This window comes from Monocercomonoides exilis (assembly GCF_001643675.1).
Source record: "Monocercomonoides exilis strain PA203 chromosome Unknown scaffold9-1957334, whole genome shotgun sequence".
Taxonomy (NCBI): Eukaryota; Preaxostyla; order Oxymonadida; family Polymastigidae; genus Monocercomonoides; species Monocercomonoides exilis.
In genome coordinates, this window is record NW_027150554.1 from 233,667 (window position 1) to 252,211 (window position 18,545).

Below are 18,545 nucleotides of genomic sequence, written 5' to 3' on the forward strand. Positions count from 1 at the left end.
ATCTTATAAACATATAGAGAGTGAACTTGGAAATAAAATATTGCAAAAAGTAATTTTCTGTTTGATCGAGTATGGAATTTGTCATTTTATTTCTACAATTTCATTCTTTTGAAACAATTTGTCAATCATTTCAGCATGAAAGCCACTTCTTTCAAATCACATCAAGTTATACTTACAGCTTTGATAGGAGCAAGCTCTATCATTGCTTTTATTTCTTTTATTTTGATTCATCATTTTCTTGATCAAACAAAACTATCTGCGCAATCTCTAGAGCAGTGGGAAAAAAAGATTGCTCTTTTGAGAGCTTATGTTATAAATTTGGAACGAAGACCTGATTGAAAAAGTTATATGGATTCTCAATTGAAAAATGCGCAACTTCAATACGAATTCTTTCCAGCAATTGATGGAAAACTTCTGAATTCATCTGACTGCACAAATGAAAAGCTCACATTTTTAAGTGGAGTACATCCTCGCACGAAATTCAATTTTACAAACGCTTGCTTATCTTTGGGTCCGTATTTCAAGCAATATGGAACTGTTGGTTGCTGGCAAAGTCATCTTCAAATATATTTTAACATCGTTGAAAGAGCAAATCAAACTGGAGTGGATGAGCCCGTTCTTGTTCTCGAAGATGATGCGACTGTTCCTTCAAATTTGACGCAAATTCTTCTTCATTTTATGCCTCAACTCCCAGATGATTGGGATGGATTTTTCTTGGGAAGGCATCGTCATAACTGTTCCGTTAATGTTTCAAAAGACTTGTGCAAACTTGATTTTTTCTTAGGCACTCACGCTTATGTTTTGAACGGAGCAAATGCAGCAGAAAAGATTATTAGTATATCGAACACTGAAATGATGCAAACAGCAGATGTTGCTTGGCTGTCATATACTGGAGGATTATTACATTTCTATACTGTGAGTGGAGATCAGATCGTTAAGCAAGACGATGAAGTTAGGAAGATCAGTGATGTTTTGTTTTATGGATAGTCAACACTATAAAATATTTCCTTGAAATTTCTTTTCCACTTCAAAAGATGAAAGTAATGTTTTTATTGGTCTTTTTATTTGGAGAACGGTAGGTTTGAAAACAGACATACTTTTCATTATTATTTCGAATTACAATAGTAATTTTCCAATTTTGGAGAAAATTTTTATTCTTTTATATGTATGTTTATATCCTTTGTGTTTCCAATGATCCATTTTGAAATTCAATGAATCAATCTTATTTCTCATTTCATCACTTTTTCTGTTTTATTTAAGTTGTTCATTGAACACAAGCAATGATTTTTTAAAAATGTTTGATCTTTTCAAAATTTTGCATGTCATGAGTGTTAGCATAGCTTTGAAATTTTGAAAATGAACAAAGTCTTTTATGCATTCATAGTTCATTTCTTGTAAATGCTTTTTATTAAATAAAGTGTTCAATTCTCCAATAAAAGTTCGTTCAAACTGAAAAACAACTTGATAAAACAACAAACACAAACAATTCCGTTGTGTTGTTAATGCAAATTGGTTGATAAATATGTATTCTTTGAAGTTCATTTCAAAGAAAATAACATTCATTTCAAATAATTGCTTTCAAACCATTATAATATTGAATTAGTTAACTTAATAGAATACTCAATCAATCCTGTCTTTAAAGTCAAATTGAGACGTATTTGAACGTTATCAATTGATTGCAAAGATGTTATTGCATTCTCTTTTTAATTTCAACAATTTCAAATTCAGTTCAAGAAAAATAACAGCATTTTTTTAAAAAAACATGATGATGTTGAACATTCCGCAAATTTTTTAAAAAATAAATATGTTTATTTACCAACTGAAATATTTTTTTTTTTTTTTGTATTAGCTTCCATTGGTTTTCTCCCCACCATATTTTCAATTTGGCAATTGGTTTTCATTTCCAAGATGAATGCAAGTGGAATTCATTACTAAGACTCCGGTGTCTTTTTTTTCAAAAAAAGGAGAATTTGAAGATTATGATGCAACAATATCAAAAACGTGCAGGTTTTTTTTTCTTTTTTTTTTTTCTTTTTCTTCTTCTTCTTCTTCCTTTTTTTTTGTGCGTGTGTGTGTGTTATAATTATAAAAAATATTAACGATGATTGCTATTTCGAAGCAGAGCAGTTTCAGGATTCAATGAAAATGAAAATAGAAGGTGGGTTTTCTCTTTATCTGTGCTGAATGTTGAGTTCATTCATCAGGTGAAACTGGGAATTTGTGCTGGATGAAGAAATTGGAAAGGAAATTGGAGATGATATTTTTTGACGAAAAAAAGGATATTTTTCAATGATGAGAAAGATGGATTTGAACAGGAAACATAAATTCCACACTTTTCAGAAGAGCCAGAAATAGATGGGTTGGAGGCGAAAAGGCTGTTGGAAAGGATATTTGTTGTGTCTGTTGAAAAATCATTGAAAATTAAAGAATAATAGGTTATACTTGAGGGAAATGAACATTGCTTTCTCAACGAAGATTATAAATGGCTTAATCATTGATAATGAAGGTTTGTTTTTAATTTTATAATATTTTTAAATCGTTATTTTCTTCATTCAGTTTACAGAAAGAAAGACTAAAAAAACAGCACTTATATGGAAGAAAAGAACTGAAAAATTGAGCTGAAGATAAAGTGAAGAAGATCTGAAGAAAGAGATATTTTTTGATGATGTTTTGAGTTGTGATTTATATCAAAAATTGTTTTATTATCTGAGGATTGAATGTTGATCGAAAGTGAAAAAAAAATGATGAAAAGAAGAAAATGAAAGTGAATTGACAATTGTGATTCATGTCCAACTTTTTGTTGATGAAAGAGAGAGGGTTGAACTTTATATATATGATGGATTTGGAAGATCCTGTTCGCATTTAAAAAGATGAGCTTGAAAGAAGTTTTCAAGAAAAATCTGTTTTCAGTGAGCCTCTCCATTGTTTGATATGTTTCTCTTTGAAAATTTCTCTATCTTCAATCATCTCTTTCAATTCGCCGTCGTATCCTTCTTCTTCTTCTTCTTTCCCTCAAATAAATACTTCTCGATCATTCGCACATTCGCACAGCATCGATCTGCATTTCAACAATTGTGATTCTTCTTCATTTCTTCAACGCCTTCTTAAATGATCAATAAAAAAAAAGTTGATTTTTTCATTTCATTCAACAACCATCAGAATCGACGCAGGTTTCGTCTTCAGCATCAATTTGCAAATGCAAAAAGAAATATTCATTCAAACATGGAATTTCATCCAGAAATCACATTTCAATGAAACTGAACATTATTTTGCCAAGAAAAGTCTATCAAATGGAGTTAAATATAAAAGGAGGATGATTTTTCCATATTCATTTGAAAGGTGCAAGAGGCACAGATGAAAAGAATATATTATTGAAGCAATTCTTGGAATGTTCAAATGATTGATTTGATGTTCTTCAGATTTTCAAACACCAAATATATTCAACAATCAATCAAAGATAAAACGAAGGGAAAGCTTTTTTGTGAAAAATACATTTTTGTTGGAAAATTCTACGAAACAGCAGAATATGAGGCAGACAAGTGATGATTAATCCGTTAGAAGTGTTTAAGTGGTAATTTCTTCTAATTTGTGTTCCATGTTCTCAATAATCTTCGATTTTACCATATCGCGCACAAATTCGCAAACAAATCAACAAATGAAATTATATCAGCCTTATGATATGCACCTTCTTCAGAAACTGTGCCTCATTGTGCACTCTCAAGATATAGCCATCTCCAGTTCACAATATTTCATCTCCACTCCAGATGTTCCATCACCATCCATCTTGTCGGGAAAGCAATCGGAGAAAAACAAAACAAAGCAACGTTCCGACAGCTTAATGCTTCTGTTCTATCGCGTCCAAAAATCTTATTTGTCTATTCGAGTGACACATCCATCTTCACTCACCCTTTCTCCAATTTAATTGTTTTCTGAACAATTTCAATCAGATTCTCTGTGTAATTCACGAAGAAAAGAAAGCACCTTATTTCAACTGCACTGAGCGTGCGATAGCCAGAAAGAAAAAGAAAAAGAAAAAGAGAGAGAGAGAAGAGAAGATGAAATTATTTAAAGAAAGAAGAAAAGAAAATGTGGAATAAGAGAAATGAAAAGAAGTGTTGCTTGTGAAGTGGCGAAAAAGATAAGAAAAAGAAAAAGAAAAAAGCCTTTGTCGAAGAAGTTGAAAATGTTTTTGAGGTTTAATAGTTCGTGTTCTGAATAAATGTGATTTTGCAAGGATGCGATGGAAGAGATTTGAAGAAGAAGAAGACAGTATTTGATTAATTCAGATATAAAGCCCGATTCTTTTTTTGAGAATTTGATTTTCCATTAATAATACAAAATTAATTAATATGGAAACATTTTTTTGAAGGCTTTCAACCCTTTGCAGCAAATCTGAAATCAAATAATTTCAATTGGAGACTTTTGCTTAACTATTTCTGGCAATAAGAAACAAGCTATTTGAAAAAATAATGAAAGAGTACTTAATAAAATATACATCCATAATTAGAAGCAGGGAATTCGTATTCAAAATGTGGATTCAAATTACTGGGCTTCAAAAAATGAGAATTCAATTAATTAATTTCAATATTCAAAAATAGTTGGATTTAAAAGGTGTTTGTAATTTTCAATGCAGCTAAAAAAAAATAAAAATAAAATTTAAAATAATAATAATAATAAAATATCCTCATTCAACTAAATGTGGTTAGCACGATGACAAGCAGCCCAAGTGAATAACTATTGATCAATCAAGCAAATGGAAAGTGAGACAAGTGAAATGCAAGATTGAAAAAGAAACGAATCAAAAAAGTTGAGAAAATTTAGAAACTAAAGCAAAGGATAAAATTGAACAAAGATATTACAGTTGGAAAAAACTTATTCTTCAAAAAAAGGTTCAAAAGTGAAATGTTCAGTTGCACATTTCCTGCTGGAAAAAGATACAAAAGAAGCAAATAAAAATAAGAATAATAAGTATTGTGAAATGAATTTTGATAGTTTTGTGAAAATTTAAAGAATAAAAGCAATGGCAACAATAGGCAACTTATCACAACGAAAAAGTTGTTTCAACTCCTCTCTTTTGGAAGATACATCAAAAAGTTCAATTGGGAGAATCTTCATTTCGCAAATGAACTTATTTTCAAGGAGCAAAACAATTCCATCAGTGCTTTAATCAGTTGAAAGTTCTTTCATGTTATTATTCTTTCTGATTTCTGAGCATAAACCTCCCCTCCCTCTCATCTTCCTTTGTTTTCTGAAGAAAGCACAATGATATTATCTGTCCTGCTCAATGCCCTTCTATCCCGCATCAAGCAACCCCATTTCAGTAATATCTCGAACAATTTCTGATTTCTCTTCTCTTTTCTGATTTCTCTTTTTCTTTTTCTTCCTTTTCTTTGGCTTTTCCTCCTCTCTTTCTTCTTCTTTGTCTTCTTTCACCACTTCCTTTGCTTTATCCAATACCTTGTTAACAACTTTTTCTTCTGAATCTTCTCCAATCATCGAAAAATTGCTGTTTTGTGCTGAACATATCCCAATATAATACTCTGTTGGCATTCCATTTCTTCCATCCTCAGAAGTGACTCCACCCAACTCCTCCAATCCAGCCTCGGATACTTCCTTCTCATCCCCAATTTCATCATCCTCTTCCACATGTTTCCGCTTTTTCCCCTTCTTTCTCTTCCCCCTTTTCACTTTTCTATCTCCTTTTGAAATGCTCTCATCTTCCTTTCCCCCTGCAAAAGAACCGATCTCCATGTTTCCATCCTTTTCACGACTCAGAAGCGAGGCAACTGTCTGCATTTCAATATAATTCACTGGTGCCACCGCTATTATTTCTTCACGATCAAATCCACTCTCCACCATTCCTTTGTTCTCACACACATTCAGCTCCTCACCTTTCTCTGTTAGCACTCTCATCTCATTCCTCATTTCTCCTGCCAATAATGTTCGCATCTCCCCCTCTTCTTCCTCTTCCTCCTCAACTCTTTCTGCAATATCTTCTTTTCTCCATTCCCCTTTCCCCACATTCTTTGTTATTTCGATATCTCCATCTTCAACTCTCCTTCCACCTCTATTCTCCTTCCTTCTTTGTAACACAATTACCACAACAATCACAAATAACAGAATCACAATTACAACAATGCACCCAATAAAAGCAACAAAACTCCATTCAATTTTATCCTCTCCTTCAGACATTCTTTCATCAACTTTTGCATCGATCTCACTTTTGTTTTTCATGATTAATGAATGAGTAGATGATGGAGATTCTGCTTTTCCAAACAATATGCACACACTTATTTCTGATTTATTTTCCATCGTTTCCACCAGCTCTGACGAGATATCAGAATGCACCTCGTTTTCCGACACGCATCCATCTTCGATCTTTTGTGTTTGGATATGTTCAACTTCCCCATCCTTCATGCTTATCTTCACTGACAGATTGCATGGAAGAAGCAGTTTCCCATGGATGCTCAAGTCCATGCCTCCGCTCGGCTGTGTTGTATTCTTCACTTCTTCCAGAACCGGGATGAAATACGATGATTCTCTTTCTGATGTAATCCCTCCCATTTCGCATCCCTCATCCAATATCCACAATGAGGTATTTCTTTCCCATCCATCTCCCCCTTTCACACTCACAACATTCAATTCACCATTCCCTTCACAAATCACATTCCTTCGAGCTGATGGATATCCTTCAATCGATGGATTGTTGTTCTCAAATTCTCCTTTCTCAATCTTCATACTCCCTCCACTCACCCACAACCCTCCTCCCTTGTTCTTCATAACTGTTGTTTCTCTCATTTCTACATTGCTCTTCTCAACATCAACCAATGACCCATTCCATTTGCATAATCCCTCTTTTCTATTGTTTTCTTCATTGATAAACTCAATTTCTTTTTCTCCATCAAACACACAATTCACAATTCTCACATTCTTGGAATTCCTGACCTGCATCATCCTTCCCTTATCAACCGAATTTGCACATCTTCCAAATGAGCTGTTCAGCACACTCACCTCTTGCTCAGCATCTTCCATCCCAATCACGCATCCCTTCGACATCATAGTCACATTCTCAACTTTCATCTCTTTCATCTCCACTTTCGCCTTCCCTCCAACACTCACAACATTTCCCTCGCAATTGATGTTCGACATTCTTGTTTCATCTATTGTCACATCTGATTCTTCACAAAATGAAATAACTGATAATTTTGAATGAATATCTCTGAATGTCGTTTCTGATATCTTCAGCTCTCCACTCTCCACACTCACAACCGAACTGTTCAACTTCATGAACTCAACTGTTGTTGTTGAAGAAGAGAAAAACTCACATTCTTGTATTTTCGTTATTCCGTTCTTCACTTTCATAAGATAATTGTGAGTTGATTCAAATCCATCTTCAAATTGGAATGAGCACCTCTCCACGGAACATTCATTCACAAACTCCATGATACAATCCTTCTCAGCTGATTTCTCAATCTTGGATTTCAATTTCACAATTGCCTGCTTCTTTTTGAATGAATTCACAACTAGATCTCCAATAACACATTCTCCAGAAACAACCCCTTCTCCGTCAATCAGAATCGCATTCATCACTCCTTCCTGGATGTGATCAACCCCACAATTGATACTGGAACAAGGATTGGCCTGAGCTCCACATCGTCTGCCATCCGCCCCTGACCAGTTCAAAAACACTTGAAGGCCTTTGAAGAATGTGATTCGTGGAATCAGATCCATGTCTGTATTTCCCTCTATATCGCTCCCGCAGATGGAGTTGTCTGAGTTCAATGATTCCTGGTTGAAGTTCAAAGCAAACATCGTTTCGTTGATCTGTCGAATAATTGAGTAGCATTTGATGAATATATCGTTCCCAACAAAAGCCTCATTCATATAAAACATGATATTCACAATGAAAATCCTCAGGCATGGTATCTGAGTTTCATCAGCATAGTTAACATTTGGATCGGCTCCATTGATAAACAGTCCTCCGCCGCGCCCTGATTCCGTCGAGCATCTGCACATCGAAAACGTGCTCCCATTCACTTTCAAAACAGATTCTTCGTTCTTCAGCTCCACTTTCATTCCACCTCCTTCATCACTCAAAGCGCTTTTGCAACTCTTCATTGCACACTCTTCTATCGTGCACTCCACTCCATTCTCAAATGATCCCACTTCAATGACACTAGCTCCAATCCCTTCCTTCGTTATGTTGGAAAATGAGCATCCAACAACTCTCAAAACTGGTCTGTTGCCATTTGCATTTGAATGAGTGTTTTCCTTTTCATTCATCTGACTTTCTTCCTCCATCATCGATATCAGACTTCTTTCTGTCACACCAGCAAATGAAATGTTCACATTCTGAACAGTCACCTCAGTTGCAATTGGGCTGAAACTGATGAACCCTTTTAATCCATTTATCTTATTCAAAGTGCAGCTCTGAATTGTGGCGCTCCCTCCATTCACTTTCATCACGCAATATCCTGCTGTCTCTATCAGCCCTGTCAACGATCCAAATGAACAATCCGTGACTGTCAAGAATGCATTTGTTCCTGACGATTCAATGAATACTGCATGATTGGTGGTTATGCTTGGTTTGGTGAATGATAAATTGAAGAATGACAGACTCACATTCGACGATATCATTGAACCATCATCCAAATCATTCTCGTCTTCATCAGTAATTGTCACGCTTGTTCCTTTCTTTGTCCCTTCAATCACAACTTTTGGTGAATCTGAATCTTGTGAAGCTGGAGGCAATGAAGAAGAAAATGATATGGAATGGCTCAATAACCCCGATCCCACAATGTTGATGTGTGTTTCGCCTTTTCCAAGTGGCTCATATCTCAGAGAAATTAAGTGGTCAATCGATGAACATGGTGCTTCAGAAAACCCACACCCACTGAAGTCTCCTCCATTATCTTTCGAAACAAACCCATTCCCACTCCAGTTCGTCCACAAATACACAACCAGTGGAATCACATATCCCTTTCCTGTTGTCTTCCTTTCCCATCCACACAGCTCATCCAATGACTTCTCATCACTTGAACTCAACTCCTCTTTCAGTTTTTCGTTTGAAATAACATCGTCCAGCTCATTTCCCGATATGAACACTCTCTTCCCTTTCCACGCACTGCATCCCTCAAATTTCATTCCTTCCATCACAAATGATCCCATTGTATCTGCCAAGCTTACAAACATCCCTCCTCCTATTCCTCTTCCTTTCTGCAAGTTGTCCTCTGCTGGCACCTGGCATCCCGTGAACGTTACGCTTTTAATCTCCAAACTTCCTCCGTTCTCAGCTGAAATCATCATCCCTCCTCCTTTCATCCCACCTCCACCTGTGCATGTTGTTGAAATGCTGCAGTTATCCACAACCGCGCTTCCTTCTTCTTTAATTGCTGCACCAATGCATCCTCCTCCTCCGCTCCCGCCTTCCACCGTCACTCCACTCACTCTGCTGTTCTTAATGTTCAATTTCTCTCCGTTTGTCATCGTTATTGGCGACTTCCCATTCGTCGTCAGTGTTGTTGCAATTTCCATCATCAATCCATCCACAATCAGTTCTCCTCCTGTCATGTCGATGATGCTGTATCCAATCTTTTCACTTGTTAATGCATTGCTTGCAAACGAGACAGAACAGCTTGTTATCGTGATTGTTGATGACGAAGAATGGACAAATGCACTCCTCCTTCCATTAATAACTTTGTTCATTACAAATGCCAAATTAGTCATTTCAAATGATTTTGTGCACTCAATAAGACCATTTTGGCTAATTTCTCCTCCATCCTTCACCTCAACTTTCATCTTTTTTCCTGCTGTAACTGCTTTTCCTGTCAAGCTCACATCAAATGAAAGCACTTTCATTTCACTTTTTATTGAGGATTCAGAAGAAACCTCAACTTTTTGTAAGCCGTAATTAATTCTGTTAGTCACACAATAGTCAATTGTCAGACACCCAAACTTCTCAAATCCACAAGAACTGTGATCCAATGCCACCTCTCCTTTCCCATCGACAGTCAACTTCGATCCGATTGAGAACAAATACACAAACAGCGGAATCACTTTCTCATCTTTCCCATCCTCGCTCCCGCAAAACTTCAATTCATCCGATGGAATGGCGCTATTATCAAAAAATTTAAAAGAGTTTGCATTCACTTTTGTTCCAAGCAATATCGTTGAATCGCAACAAACAAACACATCCTTCCCATATTGTGCATCATTCAGCGATGAAGATGTCGATGAAAACTTAACATTTTCTGCAATTTCCATCTTGCAGTTCGGACTTTCCATTGTCAGCATCATTCCTCCGCCTCTTCCTTTGGTTCCTCCTCCGTTGTTCTTCGCCTCGCATGAATCGATTGTACTCGTCCCATTCACAACAACACTTCCCTCTCCATCTAAGCTCACGCATATCCCTCCTCCTTTTCCAATCTCTTCTGATTTCCCTTGGCAGTTGCAGTTTATTACAGTGCACGTTTCAATCACAACAATCCCAACCTTTCCCTCTCCTTCCCCAAACTGTGTTCCAACTGCTCCTTTTATCAGCCCCCCGTCTCCATTAATCTTTCTAACGTTTGCTATGTTGCATCCTTTGAAATACACAACACTCACACCCGCCACAAACTCAACCAACGAATGCCCATCAAATGTCAGACCTTCTCTGATTTCAAATTGCTCCATTCTCAGTTTTCCCGCAAACGCATTTACAAAACTATATCCAATCGATTGGCCAACAACACTGTCTGGTGAACTTACAACAGAGCAGTCTGTGATATTGAACGATGGGGAGTGTGCCGAAATCATCGCCGATGCACTGGATAGAGCAGATGGAATGATAAATTTTATCTTTTTAATTGAACATCTGCTTTGCACATCGATCAAAAAGTTTTCTGATTCAAAAGTTGTTGGCACCTTCACCTCGATTGCAGTCCCTTTTGTGGCACATGAAATATCCCATACATAGGCATCATCCATGGCAACCTTTTCGGCAAGCACGAATTCTGGATCTAACTCTATATTTTTATTTCCCCCTGAAAATCGTGCCCGTGCAGTGTGGGTGATGGTGGCACAAGGATAATAATCGAGCCCGCAAAACCAAGAGTCGTATCCACCCAGCCCATCCTTCCCCTTCCCCACATGCGCTGCACCAGATATTGTGTCCAGAAACACATTCAGTGGGAGCAGCCCCATTGATGTGTTACTCCGATCGTATCCCACAAGCTCATTGTATTTTGAACTGTCATGTTGGATATTCAGCTTTTCTGTTGCAATTGCCCATCTCGCTGAATCGCTCCCATTCACAAACACATAATTCCCACTCAATGAAGCAGTGCAACCTGAAAAGTCGACAAACACGATTGAGAAGTCGTGCGAGTCATCTGCCAGATGAAGCATAATCCCGCCGCCATATCCACTGCACTTGCATCTGTTGAATTTTGTTGTTTCACTTCCTGGAGCTGATGAAGTCCCTACCCGCAACTTGCTTGAAGGTGATAATAAATCAACCTTGATCCCACCTCCACTTCCTGCCTTGCACTCGCAATCTTCGATTGTCACATTCTTGACCACAAACGTCTCTCCAGCCTTCACACTCTTTGCCACAACCACCCCATCTCCACTTGTCAACTTCACATTCGTCACCTTCATATTCGCCAGCACGCTATCTCCTGATGCTGTGGCTGTCAGATACAATGCAGATGAAGACGATGATGACAATGAAGAAGAAGAAGGAGAAGATTGATCCGGCTCAGAGAACAATGGTTTTGACACATTCATATTAATGATCTCCACATCGGTTATCAACAGCTGCGACAGCTGCACCACAAACACTGACGACGATATCACATAGTCTCCTGTTTTACTCGTGGTGATCACAACATCCTCCAATGAGAGTGACCCACTCCCATCAGATACCACAACCACGCTCGGCGAAGGGCTTGAATTTGAGTTGCAATCAACCTTCATGTGACTCATTCCAAGATGGCCTGTCGTCACACTGAACAGCGTTCCTACCGATGAAAGTGTCCCTGTTCCAATCGAACTCTTATCTTTGCCTGTCCCAATGACCGAAATCTTCTTTTCCCCAATCTCAATCGTTGTTGCCTCGCTTGTGTGATTCCCTTCCATCAGCGTGATTGTCAAGCTAATTTGTATCTCACACATCTCAAACGCCTTCTTCACTGTCAGACAAGGAAATGTCTCATTTGCCCCACAAAGAAAAGATGTATCATTTCCACTGACAGAAACATAGATCGTTTTGTCTTTCAGCCACTCCTTCTTTTCCGTGTGTTGAAACGTCCAGGCACCTGCATTCGAGTAGTTGTATCCATAACATACTCTCTGTTCATCTGTGTTTGTTGTGTAACATTCATAGAACGGGTTATTCGAGGATAAATATAAATTGTAATTATCATAATACATCACATCACGCCCATATGGAGTGGCTGCAGAGCATTTGCATTCGTGAAAAAACAAAAAATAACAATAGATTCCATCATCAGGTGTAGTTTGTCTGTATGGATACAATCTCATTCCTCCACCATATGCAGTTGCAGAGCAAGAAATGAACTGAATGCTCCTCATCTTGAATGCAGCTGGAACACTTTGGCAATACATCCCTCCACCGCCAGTGATCGAGAGTGTACATAAAGTGAAGAAACACTCAAACACACAAGCGCTCTCACCTTTCCCACTTTCTGTTCCAATACAGCCAGATCCAGAAACATCAAAAGATTGGAGAAATAATCCTCCTCCATTATTTTTTGCAGAACATTTCTGGAATTCACATCCGCTGATCCGAACACACGCAGAAATCGAAAAAACACACAGCCCCCCTCCAATACGTGTTTCAGAGGAACAGGCACTGAATGAGTTGTTCTCAATCTCAACCGATTTGATATTTGCGCACATGACTCCTCCTCCTTGACTGTATGCGGTACAGTCATTAAAAGAACAAAATTTCACTGAAAGTGTTCCTGATGTCTTGCTATACATGTAAATTGCTCCACCATTTGAAGTTCCATCTGAATAAGAAGTTCCTGACCCAGTTGTTTTTGTGCCATTCCACACGCACCAGGTGAATGAATTCGCCCCATTGTCTGCTATCTGCTGTCTCGCTGGCTTCGATGGATTCCCTTCACTCCCGCTGATAGCAATATTCCCTGATCGATAGCACCTGACAAACGAGGAATTCGAGGCGGTCAACGAAGATGAGGGGCTGTTCAGTGAAGGGACAATGCCCCCATCATAAACATCCCACACCGATGAAAATGAGCACCCACTCATCAGAAACACCCTTTGGCCCAACCCTTCACCCAGATATGTTGTTTTAGATGGATTTGTGGAGATGTTGAAGAAGGTCAGCTGAGTGAGAGATACAAGGCGTGTCAGGGGAGGTGCCAGAAACGGGGCTGAAGACACACAAAAAGATGAGAAGTGCGATTCACTCACCAATACACTTCCTCCTCCTTCACTTTCTTTTTCTCTTCCTCCACCACTTCCTCCTTGTTCTCCTCTCTCTCCTCCTTCACCTCTTCCACTTCCTCTTCCTAATCCGGCTCTTCCTATTCCTCCACCTTCTCTCTCACTCTTCGTCTGCTCCATCCTCCCCCCTCCTCCAAACAGTCTCCCACACACATTTCCTCCCCTTCCAATCCCTCTCAGTGTGATGTTCCAAAACATTCCTCTGCACCCTCCCAGCTCAAACACCCCCGCCTCTTTGCCCTTCCCCATCTCTACACCGCATCCCCTCACCACAACCACACTCCCTCTCATTCCACATACAATCCTCCCAATTTCATCTCCAATCAGCTCAATCCCCTTCAACTCAACTGATGAATTAATCAATCTCATATTTCCAATGATTTGACTTTGTTCGCTTATTCTTCCATAATCTCTGAAAGATAAAAGGGATTCAGTATTTCTGTGTTTGATTTGTTTGAAGTCTTTTACATTATCCAGATTTTCATTATTCTCTTTGTTTTTGAGCAATTCTTCATTGCCAAATGAGCACGCATCTTAAAATATTGAACATAGATTTGCATCATAAAAATATATTAAAGGCAAAAATTGCATACTTTTCATCTGCATGTACTCATTCATATCACAGTTTTTATCATTGAAAACAACATTCGAACCAGGTGAATGATCGACTGTTGCCAATTGGTGGATATGATGACAATTAATAGTGTATATAAACACACATATCGTTACAATCAAATATCTCATGCTAAGTGTGAAATGAACAATCAAAGAAAAGAATAATAAAATAATGGTCATGACGAATTATCAATTTTTCCTTCTCTCTGTTCTGAAGTTTTTCAGGACTTTCCAACCATTTCATATATATCAGAAAAAGATTTTTATTTTGGATGTGTTATGTTCAGAGCTGAGATAGATCATATTTTCTTCCATTTTCTAATTGTTGATTCATCAATCTTGATATTTCCTTTGCTAACAGAAAACTGAAATAAAAGTTCATAATATTGTTGAAAGTTTCGATAATTTTCGAAGCGTACTGCACAATGGTGTTATTTATTTATTAATTTTAAATAAATGTCCAGACAAGTCAAATCAGCTGAACGTTATTTTTTTTATTGAAGAAAGTGTTAGAAAGCCAGCTACACCGAAGAAGCATCAGTTGTCAAAACGGAAAAGAAGGAAAGTTTGATGTTTGCTTGCATTTTTATTTTTGTTTTTTTTTTGAGTGTTGATTAATTTTGTGATTTCAGTCAACTCAGATGAATGAAATCAACAAAAACGAAAAAATGATGAATATGCGATTATTCAGTTGAATATCGAAGGCGGACAGCGAACTCCTTTCATGAAGGCAAGGGATAAAAGCATTGGGCGTTTGTGGAACTGTTCATTTTTTTGACAAAGAGTTAAAACATAATGGAGGTGAAAAGAGAATGAATGTCTCATTTTTCGCAGAAAAGTCTGAGATTGATTCATTTTAAGGTGAAACGACAGACAAAAGAGCGGTTAACGAACCTGTTGGAAAAGTGATTTGAAACAAGGAAGATGGAAATGAAGAGGAAATTGGGAAGAAAATGGAAATAACTGAACATTTGACCTTTTTTGAACGGGAAAAGGAAGGCAAACAAGGAGCTTGCACAACACAATCGTTTGGGCCTTTCAACAGGGACTGCGATGCTTGTGACTTCTGCTTTGGAGAATAGAACAGCAAATCTTTATAACTGAATCACCCATCAAATTTCTCAAAGATAACAGAAATGATTTTGCAATTTATCAACCAAAATGGGGTGAAAAATATGTTAATATCTTCGCTCTCAGTTTCTGAATTAGTCTTTTCACACGCATTTCATTCTCATAGTCGATTCCATTTCTTCTTCTTCTCCTCCTCCTCCTTTATCTTCTTCTTCCTCTACTACTACTGCTGCTGCTGCTGCTGCTTCTTCTTCTTCTTCTTCTTCTTCTTCTTCTTCTTCTTCTTCTTCTTCTTCTTCTTCTTCTTCTTCTTCTTCTTCTTCTTCTTCTTCTTCTTCTTCTTTTAGTTGAAAAAACGGTATTTATTCCAAATAGAAGCTGAAATAAAGGAGAAGAAAATAACATTGTGATAAGATGAACAATCAATCAAAAGAATAAAATTGGACAAATTGGCAGATAAGCTTAATTATCACTCATAATAATCAGACAAAGAAAGAAACAAGAGAAATGATTATTTTTCATATGGGAGAAGATTGGGAAAAGGGGGAATATCTTTGCGTATTTCAAAATTGTGTAGTATTAAATAAAAACATTCATCGATGCATTCAAATTAAAAGCGAATCAATTTGCTTTTATTTTATGAAACATTTTAATTTTTGAACAATTGAAAACAATAAAATAAAAAATAATTTTTCTGAATTTTCTTAATTTTTTTTTCAATTAAATTTCAAAGAATTTCATCAAAATGATTTCAAAACAAAAGGATAAGAATGAAATGCGAAAATACTTAAACGGCATTTAACAACAATAATTTAAACAAAAAATTTAAAAATAAAAAATGAAAAAATTAAAAAATAAGATAATTATCTCAATTATCTTATTTTCTCTTTATAATCTGCTTAACGAATCATTCAAAAAAAGACTTGCTTTCATTGAATGAATCAAAATTGCAAAGTGCATTAAAATATACATAAGAATAGCATTTGTATTCTCTTCCAAAAAAATTAGAAGATGAAAAAGAAAAAAATAAATAAATATGAAAATGAAAAGGAAAAGGAAAAGGAAAAGGAAAAGGAAAATGAAAATGAAAACGAAAACGAAAACGAAAACGAAAACGAAAACGAAAACGAAAACGAAAACGAAAACGAAAACGAAAACGAAAACGAAAACGAAAACGAAAATGAAATAACAAACCAATTAAACGAGAAAATAAATCACAACTTTCAAAAAAAAAAAATAGAAGCATTTTTAAGCTTAATAGTAAAAAATATGAAGAGAGAAGAAGAAGAAGAAGGAAAAAAATGAAGTGTCTGAAATTTAAACTTTAAAAAAAAAGAGAGAGAGAGAGAGAGAAAGAAAGAATGAAAGAGAGATTAGTTTCATAACAAAAGCAATAAAGAGCCTCTCAAGAAAAGCTTTTGAGTTCGAATTGGGAAAAATCATCATTATCATCGGAAGAAGAAGAAGAAGACAAAATATGATTGACAGCTTCTTCGATTAGCTCACTGCTTATTCCTTCCTTTTTCTCTTTTGGCTCAAATTGTTCTGTTGAATCATACATGCCATGTGTTGTACTGTACAGTTGCTGCCTTGATTTTCCCCTTTTTTCACTTTCTTCTTTGTATTCATTTTTGTATTTGTTCTTGAATTCATCTTTGATTTCTCTTCCTCCTTCATTTTCTCTCTCTTCTCTCTCTCCTCCTTCTTCTTCTCTTTCTTCTTCTTCTTCTTCTTCTTCTCCTTCAGGTCCATCGACTCCCTCCTCATCAAAAACCCTCTTCTTCTTTTTGAATATCCTCCTCTTCCTCTTAACTGCAACAAAAACAACACAAAATACCCCAGCTGCAATCAAAGTGAATGCAACCACAACAATAATCCACCAAGGAACACCCTTCGCTCCTTTATTTCTGTCTTTTCCTTCATCTTCCTCCTCTTCTTTAGGCCCATCTTTCTTCGGTTTATCTTTCTTCCCTTTCAAATACTTCTCATACACATCAGCTGGTTCGGATACTTCATCTGTTGCTCCCACAATCCATCCAACTGTTGAATTGTCATAATCATTCGCAAATTCAAATGCATCTTCTTGTTTGCAGAACTCATCTAAATCAGGTGCAACGATGAACAGAGAAGTTGATTTTGAACCAGCTGTATTTGAGCTATCAATATCCAAATTGCCTGTTGAAGGAAGTTGAAGATTCGATGTTGCCTTTGGCATCTCAATGAATATTGCCCCTGCTTTCCCCTTTGGTGCTGTGCATGACTTGAATGTGCATTTGCTTTTTCTTCCAACCGCAACTGTTGACTCTTTCGAACTCAAAGAAATCTCCATGCCAGCCACTTTTCCATTCTCTGAATTCACTCCATTCATGCTCAGCCCTTCAATGCTAACTGCTGAATGCGTGCTTCCTCCATTCTCAATGGTAATCGCTGCTCCATTTTGAACATTCGCGTTGCTGATCTCCACTCCATTCAACGAAGCTGAACTCACACTGCTGAAAGAAAATGGCGATGAAGAAAACGAAACTGTGTTGCCGTTGTCTGTGCATGTTACAGTGCTCATTGAAACTTTCCCTCCAATAACACTTACAAGATTGCCAACAATAGAACCATCTTCATCAACATTTAAATTCACATTATCTGGTAATTGCGAACCAACTCTGACAAATAGGCAATTGCTGATCGTGAGCGACGCCAACATTTCATTTCCGGAAATTAAAGAAGTCCATTTTATTCCTGATGTGGGAAAGTTGAATGCCAAATACTTAATATCCACTTTTTTTTCACATGTGAATAGAGCAGACGATGCGCTAACATTGCAATCAATTGCCACTTCTGTATTTCCCTCTCCAGTTCCATTAACTCCTTCAATCGTTATTCCTTTGTTCTTGTTGAAGGTTATCGCTTCTGCAGTCAATGGGATAGTATCTTTAACAACTTTAATGGTGTACTCCATTTCATCTCTTAACAAACCGTATGCACTTTTCAATGATTTTTTTTCCTGGCCGATTGCCAAACCATTGAATGTTTCGTTCCCGCCTTGCTTCACGTAAACGGTTGAAGAAATAATTTGTTCATCTTGAGAGAAAATCGATATCACAATTTGGAAAAGAATTAATCCCCAAGACATTCTTAATTTCACTTTTAAATCAATTTTCTGATCAATATTTATATAACTTTAAAATTTATCACAAAAATTTTCAATTAACATCTAAACATGAGAAAATGAAAAAATAGAACACTGATCAGTTAGAAAATATAAAGATTTTTTGTAAATTCAAATAAAAAAAAAAAAATAAATAAAAATAAAAATAATAAATAAAATAATAAATATAAAATAAATACAAAATTTTAATTTTAAAAAAGAAATAATTCCAAAAAATGTA

At 36.6% G+C, this 18,545-nt stretch overlaps 3 protein-coding genes across 3 annotated transcripts; 1 reads left to right on the plus strand and 2 right to left on the minus strand.

The window, feature by feature from the left end:
- Nucleotides 1-348: 348 nt before the first annotated feature.
- On the plus strand, nt 349-1,172 carry MONOS_4581 (uncharacterized protein; the record flags this gene model as incomplete). The annotated part of the gene is made up of 1 exon (XM_067874667.1): nt 349-1,172. The coding sequence occupies one exon, from the start codon at nt 349-351 to the stop codon at nt 985-987; it is 639 nt and encodes a 212-aa protein (XP_067732281.1). The 3' UTR covers nt 988-1,172.
- A 3,399-nt stretch (nt 1,173-4,571) lies between these two features.
- MONOS_4582 (uncharacterized protein) lies at nt 4,572-14,094 on the minus strand (the record flags this gene model as incomplete). Its single annotated transcript, XM_067874668.1, has 2 exons — nt 4,572-14,009; nt 14,070-14,094. 2 exons carry the CDS (start codon nt 14,092-14,094, stop codon nt 5,293-5,295), a joined length of 8,742 nt encoding a protein of 2,913 aa, XP_067732282.1. The 3' UTR covers nt 4,572-5,292.
- Nucleotides 14,095-15,851: 1,757 nt separating this feature from the next.
- MONOS_4583 (uncharacterized protein) lies at nt 15,852-18,314 on the minus strand. The gene has a single exon (XM_067874669.1). It carries the CDS (start codon nt 18,287-18,289, stop codon nt 16,568-16,570), a length of 1,722 nt encoding a protein of 573 aa, XP_067732283.1. The 5' UTR covers nt 18,290-18,314; the 3' UTR covers nt 15,852-16,567.
- Between the last annotated feature and the right edge of the window lie 231 nt (nt 18,315-18,545).

Coding starts and splice junctions, on each gene's coding strand:
- MONOS_4583 (XM_067874669.1), bottom strand. CDS start 18,289: ATGTCTTGGGGATTAATTCTTTTCCAAATTGTGATATCGATTTTCTCT.